The 16,529-nt window shown below is 38.7% G+C and overlaps 1 protein-coding gene across 1 annotated transcript in view; it reads left to right on the top strand.

The window, feature by feature from the left end:
- Window positions 1–13,863, top strand: part of LOC133640382 (anoctamin-1-like) — a 195,273-nt gene extending 181,410 nt beyond the window's left edge. The window contains exon 27 of the mRNA XM_062033774.1: window positions 10,766–13,863. Coding sequence (XP_061889758.1) covers window positions 10,766–10,978 — 213 coding nt within the window. The 3' untranslated portion in view covers window positions 10,979–13,863. The remainder of the gene's footprint in view (window positions 1–10,765) is intronic.
- Window positions 13,864–16,529: the final 2,666 nt, after the last annotated feature.

Raw genomic sequence — 16,529 nt, forward strand, 5'->3', positions numbered from 1 at the left:
AGAGTACTGTTAGCTTCAACCTTGCTAGCTCACTAACAAGAGTGAGATGCAGTTGTGTGAAAAATAACTTTAACTATCATTTTAACCAAAGTCAACCAGCTAAACTTTGTCTACATCAGTTCTTTTTTTTTTTTTCTACATCAACTGTCTACATCAATTCAAGTACGTTTTAAAACGCTTTGACAAACACGACCCGCTTGCGCGACACACACACACACACACACACATACTGGTTATCATTTAGAATGGGGACCAAGTTTTTGATCATCACTTGTGGGGACAAGGGAAAAATATATTAGTTTTAACTAAGGATGGATACCATACAGAATTACAGTACTATTAATGCCAGGATAACACATGTTTCACTTTTCAAGAAAATGTATTTTCTCTTTTACCAATATTTGAAACACGTAAACAAAGTAACCCAAATTTGGGATCAATAAAGGATTATCTTATCTTACGTTAAACCACAAAAATAAAATACAAACTCATTCAAACTTTTATTTTTACTTTTTATTTTTAACAACATTGCGCCTTTTGTAGGTCGTAATGCGGTTGTACACATAGAACTTCAATGCTTGCCATTCCCGGTTTTGGAGAGCTTCCGGTTCGGCCCTCAAACATTTTAAACAGTCAGTCTTTGCTGGTACAATACCAGAACGGATGAATCGCTTCATGTGCTTCTCGACAGTCTACACCTCTTTCTGTGTCCAGGGTCGCCTTTTCTGGGCAGCTTTACCTGCAAGTGACCATACAAAATATGTGTATGAAAATAAAAGAAATAAAAGAAGATTAAGAAATTAAGTTATACATTTGTTTCCTATAATGTCTCTAATCCACAGAGAACAATGCATACATATGCATTTGCATTATTTGTGAGAAAACAAAGACTGATAAAACTTGACTAAAAAAACAGTTTATGTATATAGTTTACCTTTTGAAGAATGCCTCACTGCACGATCTCCTGATGATACCTTATCTTCTTTTGAAAGTTGTGTCAGGCTCTTGGGGGGTGGGATTGCTTCCTCCTCAGTGGTTGGAAAGGCCCCCTCTTCTGTTGGTTCAATGTAATAAACATTCAGTGTCATGCTTAAGATATTGTCATGTTGACCATACAAAATATGTGTATGGAAATAAAAGAAATAAAAGAAGATTAAGAAATTAAGTTATACATTTGTTTCCTATATTGTCTCTAACCCACAGAGAACAAAGCATACATATGCATTTGCATTATTTGTGAGAAAACAAATACTGATAAAACTTGACTAAAAAAACAGTTTATGTATATAGTTTACCTTTGGAAGAATGTCTCACTGCATGATCTCCTGATGATACCTCCTCTTCTTTTGAAAGTTGTGTCAGTCTCTTGGGTTGTGGGATTGCTTCCTCCTCAGTGGTTGGAAAGGCCCCCTCTTCTGTTGGTTCAATGTAATAAACATTCAGTGTCATGCTTACCATAGGCCACATTTAATAAACCACAAAAATGAGTATTGACATTACATACCATTATCAGGAAATTAATAGTTTTTGTCCTCTCTGGTAAGATCTTCCTCTTCAGTTTCCACAACACTTTCTGTGGGAGACATACCATATTAAGCTTATAATTGAGTTCAAACCAAACAAAAGGATGGAAAAAAATTATAGACAAAGGAAACAACAAAGATGACAACATACCATTTGGACCAATTGTGATTTCATCTAAGTTCTTGCCATGGAACTCTGATAATCGACCTTGCTCGAGTGCCATCAAAACTTTGCTGATTTATTTTCAGGGAGTCTATAGAACTTGCGATGGATTCTAATATCATGGCCAAGAAAGTTGGCCAGCTGGTCCATCTCTGTGTCTGTCATGTTTAGCACAGTTGAAAGGGTGGCAGCATGTTTTCGTAGTTTCGTGGATGTAAGTGACACAGGACACTTTGCATGACATGCTTTTGCATAGTCTCGTATGCAGTCAGAACCACGGAAATGCGTCATCGCTGTGGGTCTTGCAAACAGGTAACTGTTGTCTTTGAGAACCCCACAGGTTTCTCTGTACTTAACGAGAAGTTCTAATGCACACACCATTTTTGGAGTCAAGAGAATAGGAACAGGTCTGCCTCGTTTTCCCCTGATGACAATCCTTGAAAAATGTCTGCACAGTTTTTTTCCACTTCAGAGAGTGCCCAGTCAACATCTTCATGAGGATCAGTTGTGTCTCTTGACAAAAAAGCCAACAAGGGCATAGCTGCTACCTCTCCTTCTCTTCGTCTGTTAAAGAGGATGATTTGTGTCAAACATACTTTTGTCAGGTCTGACCAGGCCTTTGTGGAAGCATTTTCAGATAGCCCACTGCTGCACTCAACATGCATTTGACTGAGAAACTGATGCATTTTTTGAACATCCTCAGTGAAGGGCATAAGTTGTGGTGCATTCCACTTTCCTTAAGCCATGTTCCTCAGGGCTGTTGCAGAGATCAACTCGTTCCACTTCTCACGATGGACATCTTGAAACTGAGTGGCATTCCTTACCAGCTCTTCATTGTTCATTATCAAACATTGTGCTTTCAATAGTTTGCTGACTTTAACCAGGGAATTCCCAAGTTTAATTGCCAGTGATGGAATCCAGAATTCTGCGATGAGGTGGCGACTTGTCCAGGGTGTACCCCGCCTTCCGCCCGATTGTAGCTGAGATAGGTTCCAGCGCCCTCCGCGACCCCAAAGGGAATAAGCGGTAGAAAATGGATGGATGGATGGAATCCAGAATTTGTTAGAGTCACTATCATAGCCACAAGTAGATTTGACAGCTTTGACCATCTCCAAGTAGTTCTTAGGATTCACAAAATCCTCCATTTTTTTCAAGGTTATTACTCTCCTGGCATTATGAATCAGTCTTCCTAATTCCCGCATCTTCTCTCTGACACATTGTTGATTTTTTGCTGACATACCACTTTTGTTCAACAGGTGCTGCCCAAGATCTGTGATGACATGGTCATCTTTTATTATTTCTGTGATTACTCCCCACAGTTGTTTGGATATACTTGAAGGCACAGGCCCAGTATATGTGCACATGGACTGGACGGGGTTCTTTCCTGGTTTTCGGGTGACTGATGCAGGTTTGAGGCGACAACTTTGCATGTGTCTCCACAGTACCTTTCTGGTATACAGTCCTTGGCAATATGCACAGTGCATAAAATCATTTCCTTTAGCTTCTTTAGGTGGTCGTTTGAATAGCACTAGTTCACCCTTTCCTGACTCCATAATAGCAGCATTGTGAGCATAAGTTCCCTTTATTACGAATATACTCTAGCTGTTTTTCTCTCCATGGAACTCGTTGGAAAGCTAAGAGCTGTGGCTACTTCCAATGTGTTTTTGTCTGCACTTTCTAGATGCCTTGCCATCTTGGCATAAGGCTTTCTGCAATACAAGCAATAATGTATTTTGTTGTAAACACGTTTTCCATGTTTTTTGAGGAGAGCACAAACAACTACGGTGTCAATTGTTTCCTGACTTGAGCAGGGTTCCTCTGTTCCAGTGACTTAAGGTGTTATACTGTTTATGTCCAAGTCCATGTAGTCTACTGTTGTGCTGTCACAGGCTGGAGGACTTATTGAGCCAGGACATCTGTCTTTCATCTAAAATGTGTGAAGCAAAATCAATGTGAGGTTTTTAAAATATCCTAAATCTCCAATGTCCATCATACCTATACATATAACTTCTTAGAAGTCCTTATAGACAACCAATTAGAATTAAATTAGAGCTACTTTGACTATGAACCAGTCCAAATGACAATAAAAAGCAACACAAAGTGATTCAAAAGGTTTCCAGGAGCAATGCTGATGTTCTTAATTAAATGCACCTGTTGGTAAAGTTTCTCTAAGGTGCCCCCCAAAAAATACATTCTTAACTCTTTGTAGTAAAATATATAAGTTCCAGTCCAAATGACAAAAAAAAAGCAACACAAAGTGATAACTCAATGACGACAACCTTCTTCTTTTTATATGTATACTTTACTGAGGGAACACAATAACAAACCGGCCGCTGCCGTTCACATAACAGACCAAAACACCGGAGCCCGCGCATAGAGCAATGCATGCTGGGAATTACCGTAAATACACTAAAAGAGTGTACCATAATAATGCGCAATGCAAAAACAGAACATTTACAATCTCCCACTTTTTCTTTTTAGTTTTTTTAACACAAAAAATCACAGTCTATTATTAATGTCCATAAGTATGAAAATGTAAGAACATGGTGACCAACAAAAAAAACTTATAAAAAAAACTGTCCACAAAAGAATAGTCTCTATTCCAGTTTCCACTCTCCAACACTGAGTGCCTTTAGGAGCTGAAGTGCGGATGCACCTCGTTTTGTCAAACAGTCAGCTAGCTGCTCTCCAGTAGGTGCCCAGAGAATCTGTTTAATTCTTTTACACTGAAGAAGTTCTTTGATGCCACTTATTTCAAGGCGGAGCCTTTTCTCTGTCACTGACTTTGTAGACTTGATGGTGTCTGCAAGGGAGTGGTTATCAGTGACACACACTATTGGTAAGACATGTTGTGATACATTCCCTGTGGTAAGTTCTGCATGAAGGTCAGATAAAGAAATGGCACTGTCAACAGCATCGGCAAGGGCAAGAGTTTCTCCAGCAAGAGTGCTCCGTACGACTCTTCTGATCTTTTTTGACTGCCAATACACAGGGGAGAATCTTCCTTCCTCACCCATCAGCAGAATGAGATGTCCCCCTTGAGTGCCTCCGTCTGTAAGGTTTCCCAGCGAGGCGTCGCAGAACACTACTAGCTTTAGAGAACTGTCTTTTCCCAGGTTCTGAAACTTCAGTGTCACATGTTCTGATTTCAATTTTCTCACCACCTTGTTTGTGTCATGTAAAGTCTGCACAGTAGCATGTTTTATGTTAGCTGCAAGGACACATGTATCAAACATAATATCCGGTCTACTTTGTCTGGCAACCCACAGAAGTTGACCTATTTTTGATCTCAGGTCATCAATTTCACTTTCAGTCAAAAGAGCATCCCGTCTCATGGCTCTGCAGATGTCTATGTGAATTGGCTGGAGATTCTGTATGTAATTGTCTTGATGCATACATGTTACTCCATTTGCAGTGACATACTCCATGCCTACATAGCGAAAGCTGTCATGTTCTTCTCTGCCCACTTGAAAGGCAGATTGCAGGTGAGGGATTACAGTTGTTGTGAAAATCTGTGAACCACCCCAGATGAAATCATCAACATGACAAGCAAGCACCCCAGACACATTACAATCTTTATACAACCAATAAAATATAGCAGGGTCAATTTGTGACATCTTTCCTCCAGTTTGCAACATTGTTTCTTTAACCCTGTTGTACCAGTACAGTGATGCATCATTTAGTCCATAAACACATTTGTTTAGCTTCCATAGAGTTCCCTCACTCTTGGCTTCAGGTGGTGGACGAACATAGATGTCTCGGAATAACTCATTTCCTTGAAGGAATGCTGACTTAATATCCATAGAGTGGGGTGTCCATCGGTTTTGACATATCACAGACATGAGTAGTCTAAGAGACTCTGAGGCACATGTTGGCGAGTCTTTTGGGAGATCTTTTGTGTTTTGCTCTTCAAATCCTCTCGCCACTAGCCTTGCTTTTGGAACTATGCCGTCTGGTGTGTCTTTGAGTGTACACACCCATCTTGTGGAAATGCATTTTTGTCCCATGTTTTTTACTTCATCAAACACACCGTGTTTCTCCCAGTTACTGATTTCAGTAAGTTTAGCTGATTCAAATGACACATCCTTTGTAACAAGTACATCCTCGTGATCAGATGGCTGTTCCACCCTGTCCAATGACTGAATCTGCAGTGTGTCAACCTGTGAAAGGTCAGCTGACCTTGTTGTGCCAGTGTACTCCAGATTGTACCAGTTCTTGTGTTTTCCAGTTGCCTTTCCCGCTCGACCTAGCACTTTTGCTGTGTGTGAAATTCCAGTGTCTCTTTCCACATACTTAATGAATTGTCCTGCCTTTAGATTCATACTACGGTCTGTTCTTATGATAGAAGGTTGTCTGTCAGATGGATCATTATCATGCTCATTGCTGTCTCTGTCATTATTAGAGCTCCCTGCCACATTCTCTGTGTCAGGCACACTGTCTCCATCACTAGATACAGTATTGGGTAGATCTTCAACATGTTCAATGCCACATTCTGCTGCATTAAGTTCTGTCTGGCTTTCTTGGCTGTCACGTGACGTGTCAGTGTAGTGATCTGTGGCCTTGCACAGTCTACAGCGATGCACCCGGACATAGGAGCCTCCATGTCAAACAAATATTACCACCCCGTCTCGTCCAATTACCACCCCAGGGCCTTTCCATTCATTGCAGTCCATTCTTTTGTAGTACACTTTATCTCCAGTTTCGTAGTATTCATCTGTGCTGCGAAGCTGTGTGCGCAGAGCTCTCCTGATTCTCTCAGAGCACTCTGCCTCAGTAAACGCTGTCCTTGCTTCATGTAATGCTGAAATGTGCTGTCCTACCCATTTACTCATGGTAGTGCCCTCCAGGGCAGGCGGTTTATCAACCAGCACAGAAGGTAGGTTCGGGTTTTGTCCAAACACCAGCTGGTATGGACTAAATCAATGCACATTGTGCATTGTATTCTTTGCCATCAAGGCCCAATCTAGGGCTGTTTTCCAGTCACAAACACTGCTTTTCTTCACTTTTAACAGGATCTCTGTAAGGGTCTGGTTATGTCTTTCCATCAATCCATTACTCCATGGACTGTAGGCAGCAGTGGTTTTCACTTCAATATTAAAGTTCTCAGCCATGTCCCTCATTTCATCGTTATTGAATTCACCTCCATTGTCACAAAAAATCTTAGATGGGGCTCCTTGAACACTCACCCAGGAATGAATAAAGTGCCTCACAATTTCACTGGATTTTTTTGTTGTAACAATGCTACCAGCACTGAACCTGGTGAAGTGATCAATCATGTGGAGGTACCACACATTTGGTTCTAGCTCGTGTAGATCTAATGCCACAGTTTCATTGTATGTTGAAGCCATTGGTAGACCAACTGATGGCTTTGGTTTGGGCTTGTTGTACTTGAGACATGTTTCACAGCTACTTACGATGTCATTCAGAATAGTAACACTCTCATCATCATTACTTCCAGCACTAATTAGTATTTTTTTGAGTTTATCAACTGAGGCATGTCCAAACTGCTTGTGAAGTTTCACCAATACTTTGAGTTTTTCATCTTTACTCATGCCATCTCTTATGGCCAGAACTTCATCAGTTTGGGGTTCATTCTCACGGGTGGCTGTGCAATCTCTGTCCACTATGTTTACACAGTAGTGTCCTGAGGATGTAATCTCAAGAGGCACTGGTTTCTGAAACATTGTGGCTTTATCATTCTCAATGTCAAGCACTGCTTTTGCCCTCTTAAGTGACGTTTTACTTAGTAGTAAAGGAATGTTCACTGAGACCACCTCAGTCTCTATGTGGCACCTGGTTAGTCCTATTTTTGCTGGGACTTTTACCTTTTTTATGGAATGAACAACTTGTCCATCACCAAACTTAAAAGCTCTTCTACTATGTGTATTTTCAATTTTTTTCTTGTCACTCTCCTTCAGTGTATGAATGTAATTCTCCAGCCATTTTTCACCACAGACTGTTCTGGTGCATGCAGTGTCAATTACAGCTGAACCTAAGGCTTCTACCATGAATATTTCAGCATCAGAAACTGACTCTTTAGAAAACAATGTAACATTGCACTCTTCAATTGTTTCTGTCTCTGCATTTTCCTCTGTCATTTTTACATGTTCAGCCTTATTTGGGCAGTCCTTAGCCCAGTGAAATGTACTCTGGCAAATAGCGCACTTAGATCTTCTGCCCAACCTATCCAGTGGGTTTGAGCCAGTCAATGGCGCCCTCTTTGGGTCGGGTTGGGAACAAAATTTCCTTCCGTCTCTTTTCCTTTGATCCACATAAAAAGCAACATCTTCGTGCATGTGAATTCCCCCGCTGCATGTGGGTGGCTGCACATTGTCTCCAAAAATCCTTTTTAAAGCTGACTTCATGCTTGCAAATGTAAGTGTTGAACAAGCTGTAAGCGCAACTGAACGATGTAATCCACCATGGAAACTTCGTTTTCTCTCCGAATCTTATCAAAGTCTGTGTATGCATCATAAGCTCTGTCCTTTTCTTCTTTTAAGAATACATTATCCAATGCCTTTACAAGGGTCTTCATCCCGTCATCTTTGTTCAAATCATCTGCAGGTATTTCCAAAGCTGTATCTCTAGCTCTCCCCCTCAGTGAGAGAGCAACAGCTAATGCTTGTTTCTCCTTATCCAGATCGGTAACACGTATCCACATTTCAACCTCATTTTTCCAGCTCTCATATGACTTCTTTTCTTCAAACGCAGGAGGGACTCTGTAGTTAGCGTTGTTAGACATCCTCTGCTACCATTGATAACTCAATGATGACAACCTTCTTCTTTGTATACGTATACTTTACTGAGGGAACACAATAACAAACCGGCCACTGCCGTTCACATAACAGACCAAAACACCGGAGCCCGCGCATAGAGCAATGCATGCTGGGAATTACCGTAAATACACTAAAAGAGTGTACCATAATAATGCGCAATGCAAAAACAGAACATTTACACAAAGTGATTCAAAAGGTTTCTAGGAGCAAGGCTGATATTCTTAATTCAATGCACCTGTTGGTAAAATTTCGCTAAGGTGCCCCCCAAAAAATACATCCTTATTTTTTTGTAGTAAAATATATAAGTTCCAGTCCAAATGACAAAAAAAAGCAACACAAAGTGATTCAAAAGGTTTTAGGAGCAAGGCTGATGTTCTTAATTAAATGCACCTGTTGGTAAAGTTTCTCTAAGGCGCCCCCCAAAAAATACATCCTTAACTCTTTGTAGTAAAATATATAAATATATATTGATAAAACATGCTTATTTTCCGAGCCATACTTAGCTTAGCTTAGCTTCTCCAGCGAATCAGGTCGAATTAGTTATCGTGCTATGCTAACTCACAAGACGTAACCAGCTTACCTAATTTTTTGGCTTAACTTGGTTATGAACAAATTGTTCTTGTACAAATGATAGTCAATAACCTCCATTTATAAGAAATATGTACTTACCTTTTGGATTAAACATCTTATTTTCGTATCTCATCAGCCGACATCTCCTGCAGACAAACCTCCTTCGTTATGGGGACCAGGTGGAAGTGATTAACTAATCACGGAAGGGATATGAGCAGAACAGCGAGTGCAGTACCAGCTACAGCCCGATGAGGGGGCTGCTGTGCAAATGTCTCACACTCAAACTAACCAGTAAACATGTTCTATAGGCCAAAGCTTAAAAATCACTTAGGCATCTTCAGAATGGATCTGACTATTATTTAAAAAGGTTTCCCCTTAGGGGACCTGTTTTGTTGTCCCAATACCGTCAAAGATCCCCTAAAGGTGACTTTGTAAACACAGTGACATCCCCCTTAAGTAAGCATTGCCAGAACACGCACACACACACACACACACAGAGACAGACAGGCACCAATGTGGAAGTATCATAAGATTAAAAATACAATCTATAAATAGCCAACCTTTTAAGAATTAATCAAATACATAATGATACACTTTGAGTCTTAGAGTGCTAAAACTGCCAAGAGTTGATCAATATTCAATATACCAGTGTGCAGCTTTTTAAACATCACCAAATTGTGTTTTGTTGTTTGTTTTCATTGCTACTATTTTAACTGATTTTTAATACATAAACAAGGTTAATAGTTTTTTAGCACTTCGCCTTTCCCTTCTTTTAAATGGACAACATTGTATTAGTCATTTACATTTTTGTAACAGCCCAATGAGCAGCACAGTTACAGTATAATTATGAATGCGACCCCGAGAGGGACAAGCAGTAGAAATTGGATGGGTGGATGGATGAATTAATTAGTCATCTTTGTTGTAAGTAAGCACATGCCTAAAATAACCTAAACTGCATTTATAAGTTGATGGAAAAATTAGAGCCATTAAATATATTTACGATTTATTATCCGATTAGTTGACTAATCGTTGACTAATCGACTATCAAAATAATCGTTAGTTGCAGCCCTACACAGCACACATTTACTTTTAGTCAGTAACTCAAGTGTTTTGAACATCACTGCATTTGACCAAACTAGCTTGCTCGACAGAAACGTGTTAGATATACATAAAAACACAAAACTACTCTAAAATAATGCAAGATTATGGACGCGACCTAACATGAGTATGAAAAAAGCTCAGCCTTTATTACAGCCGCCTCTAAACGTCCCTGGAACATTTGCTACCAACTAAAGGCTTCTCTACAGAGTTCGAAGAGGGTAAGAATATCTAATCCTGCCCCAACAGAAAGGCTGGGAACATCACTAGACCAGCAACAGGTCGGGCGTAAACATGACACTTAATGTCCACATCAGCTCATCTTTCATCACTCCTGTGAGCCTTGTTGACTCGTTCGAAGAGCCGTAAAGCTCTGGGCAGTTGAGGGTTACAGTATATGCTGATTATCAGAACGCCCACAATACTTATACTTGAGTTCGTAGTTATAGTTGTCATTGCTTGTGCTGATATTTTTCTTGGCAATGTTTATCACCCATCACCTGTACTTTCAAATTATTTTATTGAGCCTCATCCATTTTTAGCATCAATACATCAAACACTGTGTATACATTTTGGTATATTTAGGGATAGTCTCTGTCAGTATACTGATGCTTTCCATTTTTGTTTCCTCACAGAATGTGGTGATAGTCATGAGTGACTTCATCGATTGGTTGATCGCAGACATACCAAAGGACATCAGCCTGCAGATCCACAAGGAAAAAGTCATGATGGTGGAGCTGTTCATGAAGAAAGAGCAAGGAAGGAAGCTTGCCCTGCGAAACAGTCAAAAACCGAACAGTTGTGCATCGCCCAACAAGAGCCTACAACGCGCACGTAGTAAAACATAAATTACTCCACTGTAAGCAGTACATTTTTATTGAAAAATAAGCACACATCTCTTTAACGAATTAGAATTAAAATGATACATTTAAAGGTTACATTCTGAGTACTTTCAACAGTAGCTAGAATTGTTATACCTTAATAAAGACAGTTTTGGGGATTATTTGTTGTAAAGACCTGTAACTTTAATATGTTCACATTAGTCGTCATCATTTTAGAGTTAGTATTTTTTTTTTTTCAATGTACACTTTTTCTTTCTGAACTCATACAGAAACTAAAATGAGGTAAAATGATGAGGGATATACCACAGACCTCATGAAACACATTTCTGGCAATGGTGGGGGGTGGGTTCTGAAATACTCATAATTAATGTCATGTCAGGCCTTCTGTAGAAATGTTGTTTTTGTGTTCATTAGTGATTTTGTCTAATGAGATGTTGGTAAATGACATTAGGTGAATTTATAAATAGTTGATTTATATAGGCTAGTAAGGTAAAGTTTTGTACCTGACAAGTACACATAAAGTTTTGTACCATACAAGTACATATAACACGTCACAGATGACGTCACACTAACATCACGTGACACCTCTGAGGAAGGCTGCAGAAGCAAGATAGCCGAAACTTGTCAGGTACAAAACTTTACCTTACTAGCCTATATAAATCAACTATTTATAAATACACATTAGTAGGCTAAATGAACCTCTTTAACATAAAAGACATTAGGTGAATGTTATGTTAGCAACTGTTAATATGGCACTAAGTACCAAAAGGGCTAAAGCAGATCTATAATGAGTTTCATTTGTCATATGTAGGAATATAAACTATTTCCTGTAAATTGAGAATGACTAAAATGTTGAACATTTTACATTCAGCATGCTAGCACTCAGCAAGATAGCACTAAGTACAAAAAGTGCTAAGGCAGTTTCATGGTCAATTTGCATCAAGACATAATGAGTAAAATGGCTAAAATGTTAACAGCGTGAAAGCACCTAGCAAGATAACATTAAGTACCAAAAGTGCTAATGCAATTGTATGGTGAGTTTATGTCCTATAAAGTTGTTAAATGCTATTTAACATAAGGAAAATGGCTGAAATGCTAACACGCTCAAAGGGTAACTGCACTTTTTTGGGAATTTTGCCTATCGTTTGCAAGCATTATGAAAAACTTGACGACCAATGTATTTTTTTAATGCATTATAATTTGTAAATAGAAGTAAATAAAAGTCTGCTTTTTTTGCGTTTTTTAAATTAATGCGGGTATGCTTAAAATTATAAAAATACGTAAAAATGTTATGTTACTAATAATGTGCCGCTTACTACATTACACATATAATTACAGCATGTATATAAAACCTTAATGGAGGTGTTTGGATGTTTTTAAGGGCTTTTATAGGCAAAATAGAGCGACTCCCATATAGGCTCCATTCTAAGCGGACTTTTGATTGCATATTTAGAATGCATGAAAAAAAAATGGCATTATGTGAAAAATAGGCAAACATTCCAAAAAAATTGCAGTTCCCCTTTAAAGTTTCCATGCTAGCCCATAGCAGAGTCTTTAAGTACGGAAAGTGTTACGGCAATTCCATTGCTATTTTACATGAAGATAGATACAGTATATGCATTCTAACATAAGAATGGCTAAAATGCGAACATTATAACACTATGCTAGCATTTGGTAAAATAGCACTAAGAATATTACAATAAATTAGCTTTTAGAATAGAGCTATCTCCTTCACATGTGTTTATACATGGGATAATCACATGACTGTCACATGACAACAACTGACTTAAAGTCGCACAAAGCACAGTGCTCATTTTCGGTTAGTTAAAGTCAAATGTATAATCATACTTCCTACTTGTAGAATTTGTATTGTCAAAATGAATTGTTACTTTTATTCGTCAAACAAACAAAAACATCAGCAAAAACAATGCAATCTGATTTAAATCCAAACGTATTGGTATTCTCAGGGAGAAAAGTCTGTCCACGTGGTCCTTCCAATCAATGAAATTCAACTCTGAATGAGTCTCTCTGCTCTGGCCTATTTTTGATTGTGTTTTATTTTGTTGGAAATGTGCTTTATTGTACTGTTTTAAAGAATATGTTGTGGTAATTATTTTTGTTTGAATTTAAAAGCAATTTATTTGAGTTAGTTTTTCATTATTTGTGTAGTGGATTGTCCGAAGCTTAAACAGGCAACAAAAGTAGTTTAGTACAACAAATTTATTTACCCATTATCAGAAGTGCAGGTTGAATTAAGTTGGCCGTGCAGACAGACCACATGTCACCCCCCGGAGCAAACAAGACACACACAAGCCAAAATCACTCTCTAGTTCCGGTCTTCTGCCATTTTTTATATGTCTTTTGTGCGTCATCGTTCCTTATCGAGTGCGTCATTGTCTTTTATCTTTTCCCTATCTGTTCCATAACAACTCGAATCCTTTAGACAGTCAACACATTCTGTAGACAGGTTGGCACGACTTAACATTCACTTTTGTCCCACTGGCACAGAATAGGAAAGAAATCAAATGAGCGTACATTCCCATTAGACATGCAATATAGGTCAAAGGTCAGAAATTCTACTACAAAAACCTCAATGTTTTTATACGAGGCAAAAATTCCGTCTATGACCCTCCTTCAGAGCGATCGCTGTTACCAGCCTGCAGTAAAACCATCTCACAGAACACAATTAGTGGCCTACCCTTTGATTTAGTAAAGGAATAACAAATACTTTGATCATGAACATAAATAGATGAATGTATATAGACTTATGACTGTAAGACATTTGCAAAAATATTTTTCCCGGCATTTGCAATGAATGTAGTTACCAATATTGTTAATTATCAATTGATTTTGAACACACAACTGAATTTCGTATGAGTCCATGTTCGATTAGAGCTCGTATAGATGGCTCGGTGGTGCCTCAGGCTGGTGGCCTGCCAACACCTCGTTGGGCTTTCGGCTGCCCTGGTGAAGAAAGAGATCCACTCAAACAGTCTGTCTCTGTCTCTCCCTGTGGTTCAGTCCATTGGGCCGACTGTGCAATGGCATGTCCGTGCTGGCTGAAATTAGGGAAAAGCTGAGAAAAAGTTGGAGCTGTGGGGGCTTTGGGGAAGGCTGGGGCAGAGTATGGGGCGTGGGGCTTTGGTCCAGGCCCTCGGCTTGCTTCAGGGCCTCCTTCCACAGCTGCTGGAATCCCGACGGACACATATTGGCTGGCAACCTTAGTCGTTCTCGTCATCGCTGGCAAGGTGTTGTCTCTCCTCTCAGTTCCTTCCAGTCAGGTATCGGGTGTTGGTCCTGGATCGGCTTTGACCGTGCACCTCTTAGCGAGTGCAAGGGAATCTGGAGTGGCTGCTTTCATCCTCAAATCTGCACAGAGGAACTGGCACACAAATTCTACATTTTGCAAACTTACCATTTTGGTCTCATGGTCTTTCCACCTTCCTAGGAAGCTGCTGGTCCTGAGAAGTGCTGATCTTGTGACTGAAGAATATTAACCTGTTTTCTCAAAATAGGTGCCGTTGTTTGACCTAATCTTTTTGGGTTAGTGTTAGATCATTCACAAAACATTTAATTACTGAATTGGCACCCTCCTTTGAGGTTGGGGTTGCTTTCGCCAACCACTGCAATTGTCAATCTAAATCATTACGTTCCTTTATGCCTTGATTGATCATATCGATTAAATAAAACCTCAACACGCTCAAACTTGACCCAATCCAAACTCACCTCCCCCCTCTGTCCCTCTCACAGGGACAGTGTTAGTCGTAGTAATAGTAATAGTAGTAGTAGTAGTAGTAATAGTAGTTTCAGAAACATCCAATAAAAAGAAAAGACAGCTGATAGTCAAGTGCAACAAGAACAGAGGCGGAGGACAGGTCATGTTTGAGGTCACTGTTCGCTTTTGCAATAGTACTTTGATATTTTACAACACCTACTGAATTATTGTGGCCTCAATAATTCACTAAATAGTTGTATTTAATTTAGTCTATCTATGATGGGACAATGCACATAAACATTAAGTTCAGAAACAGATATGTTCTGTACCAGATTATTTCTAAATAGCTACTTTCCATCTGCAGTCCCTGGCTACCTAAATTAAAGGGATCCAAAAATCAAGCAATAAAATTATGACACTAATTAATCATAATAAATATATACATTCATAGTAATCAATAATTAATCAAAAATAATCATACTGTAGCATGTAATCAATTATAAGAAAAGTCACCAAATGCCCCTTCATGGAACCATACTTAATATACAATAAAACCACACCTTATTTACATCATCACACAAAGACAATACATGCTCTTGTTCACATCTGTCATTATTCGTAAAAACAACCAAGATTTTAACAGCCATACCTCACAATTTACAACAAAAATGCTCTCATAGATAAATATAATACTCATTAAATTGATGTGTCAACATAATGCCCCTCTTAGTGACCGTCTGAGCAGCCTTGATTGCTCCAAAGCCACTTTTTTAATTTCAAATTTTCTATTCCTTTTGTTATAACGTGGAGAAGGCTAATTGGTCTGTACATGTTCTGGTCTTCTTTATTTCCTGCTTTATGGGTTTAATTATAGTAGCAGTTTCTCGACGTGGTAGGGAAAGTGTTTTCCGTTATTGATTTATTTATCAATCGTTGTTATACGAGCAATAATACAATCCTTATATGTTTTTAGGAAGATAGTGTCCAACCCATATATATATCTCTAGATCGTGAGTCTGATAATGCAGTGAAGATTTTGTTTAACTTTGTTTCATTTGTTAATTCTAAAATTAGTCCATCCTGAATAAATGACAATTATTTGCACTGATTTTGAGGGACTCTTTATTCAGGGTTTGTACAGACTGGATGAAATGTTCATTAAAATTATTACTTATGTCCAGACTGTCTGCGATAGTAGCGCCATTGATATTTAATGTTATAGTGTTGTTTCTTGTTTGCTGTCTTTCCGTAAGTTTGTATCTGGTTTTCCATAACTTTCTAATGTTCCCTTTTGCAACTTTGATTACTTCTAAGTGAAAGTCAGCCTTAGACTTCCGCATAAACATTGTAACTTTGTTCCTCCAAACTTTTAAATCATACGATCTGTATTTAGACCTGTTTTAATTGCTCTTATGAGAGCTGAGTCCTCATGTCTTTATTAGAATCCAATGGTATTTTTATTTTAGCACTCTTCTTTCTGGTTTTGTATTCGTGTATTTACAGATGTTCTCTTTAATTTTTGTCATCCAATTGTAATTCTAGTAGGGCTGCTTATCATTTGTATCATATAGAAGCCGTTTATAATATCTTTAAGTTTCTTTCTACGTGTTTTATTTAACCAGTCCAGATTAACGTCCTCCATGACGTTACTTCTTTCATACTATGCTGTTTGAGGATGTCTGAAAATGAATCAAGAAAAATGTCTTTAGCTGTGGTCGGTCGGTATACTACAATTACCTTGAAATACATTTCTGAGGAAAATGTGATTTTAATTTCAACATACTCAAATTGATCTACTTTTAATGTTTTCCCTTTCATAAATCATAATTCATCCCCCCTTTG

The sequence above is a fragment of the Entelurus aequoreus genome, linkage group LG02 (assembly GCF_033978785.1).
Source record: "Entelurus aequoreus isolate RoL-2023_Sb linkage group LG02, RoL_Eaeq_v1.1, whole genome shotgun sequence".
In the NCBI taxonomy this organism is placed as follows: Eukaryota; Metazoa; Chordata; class Actinopteri; order Syngnathiformes; family Syngnathidae; genus Entelurus; species Entelurus aequoreus.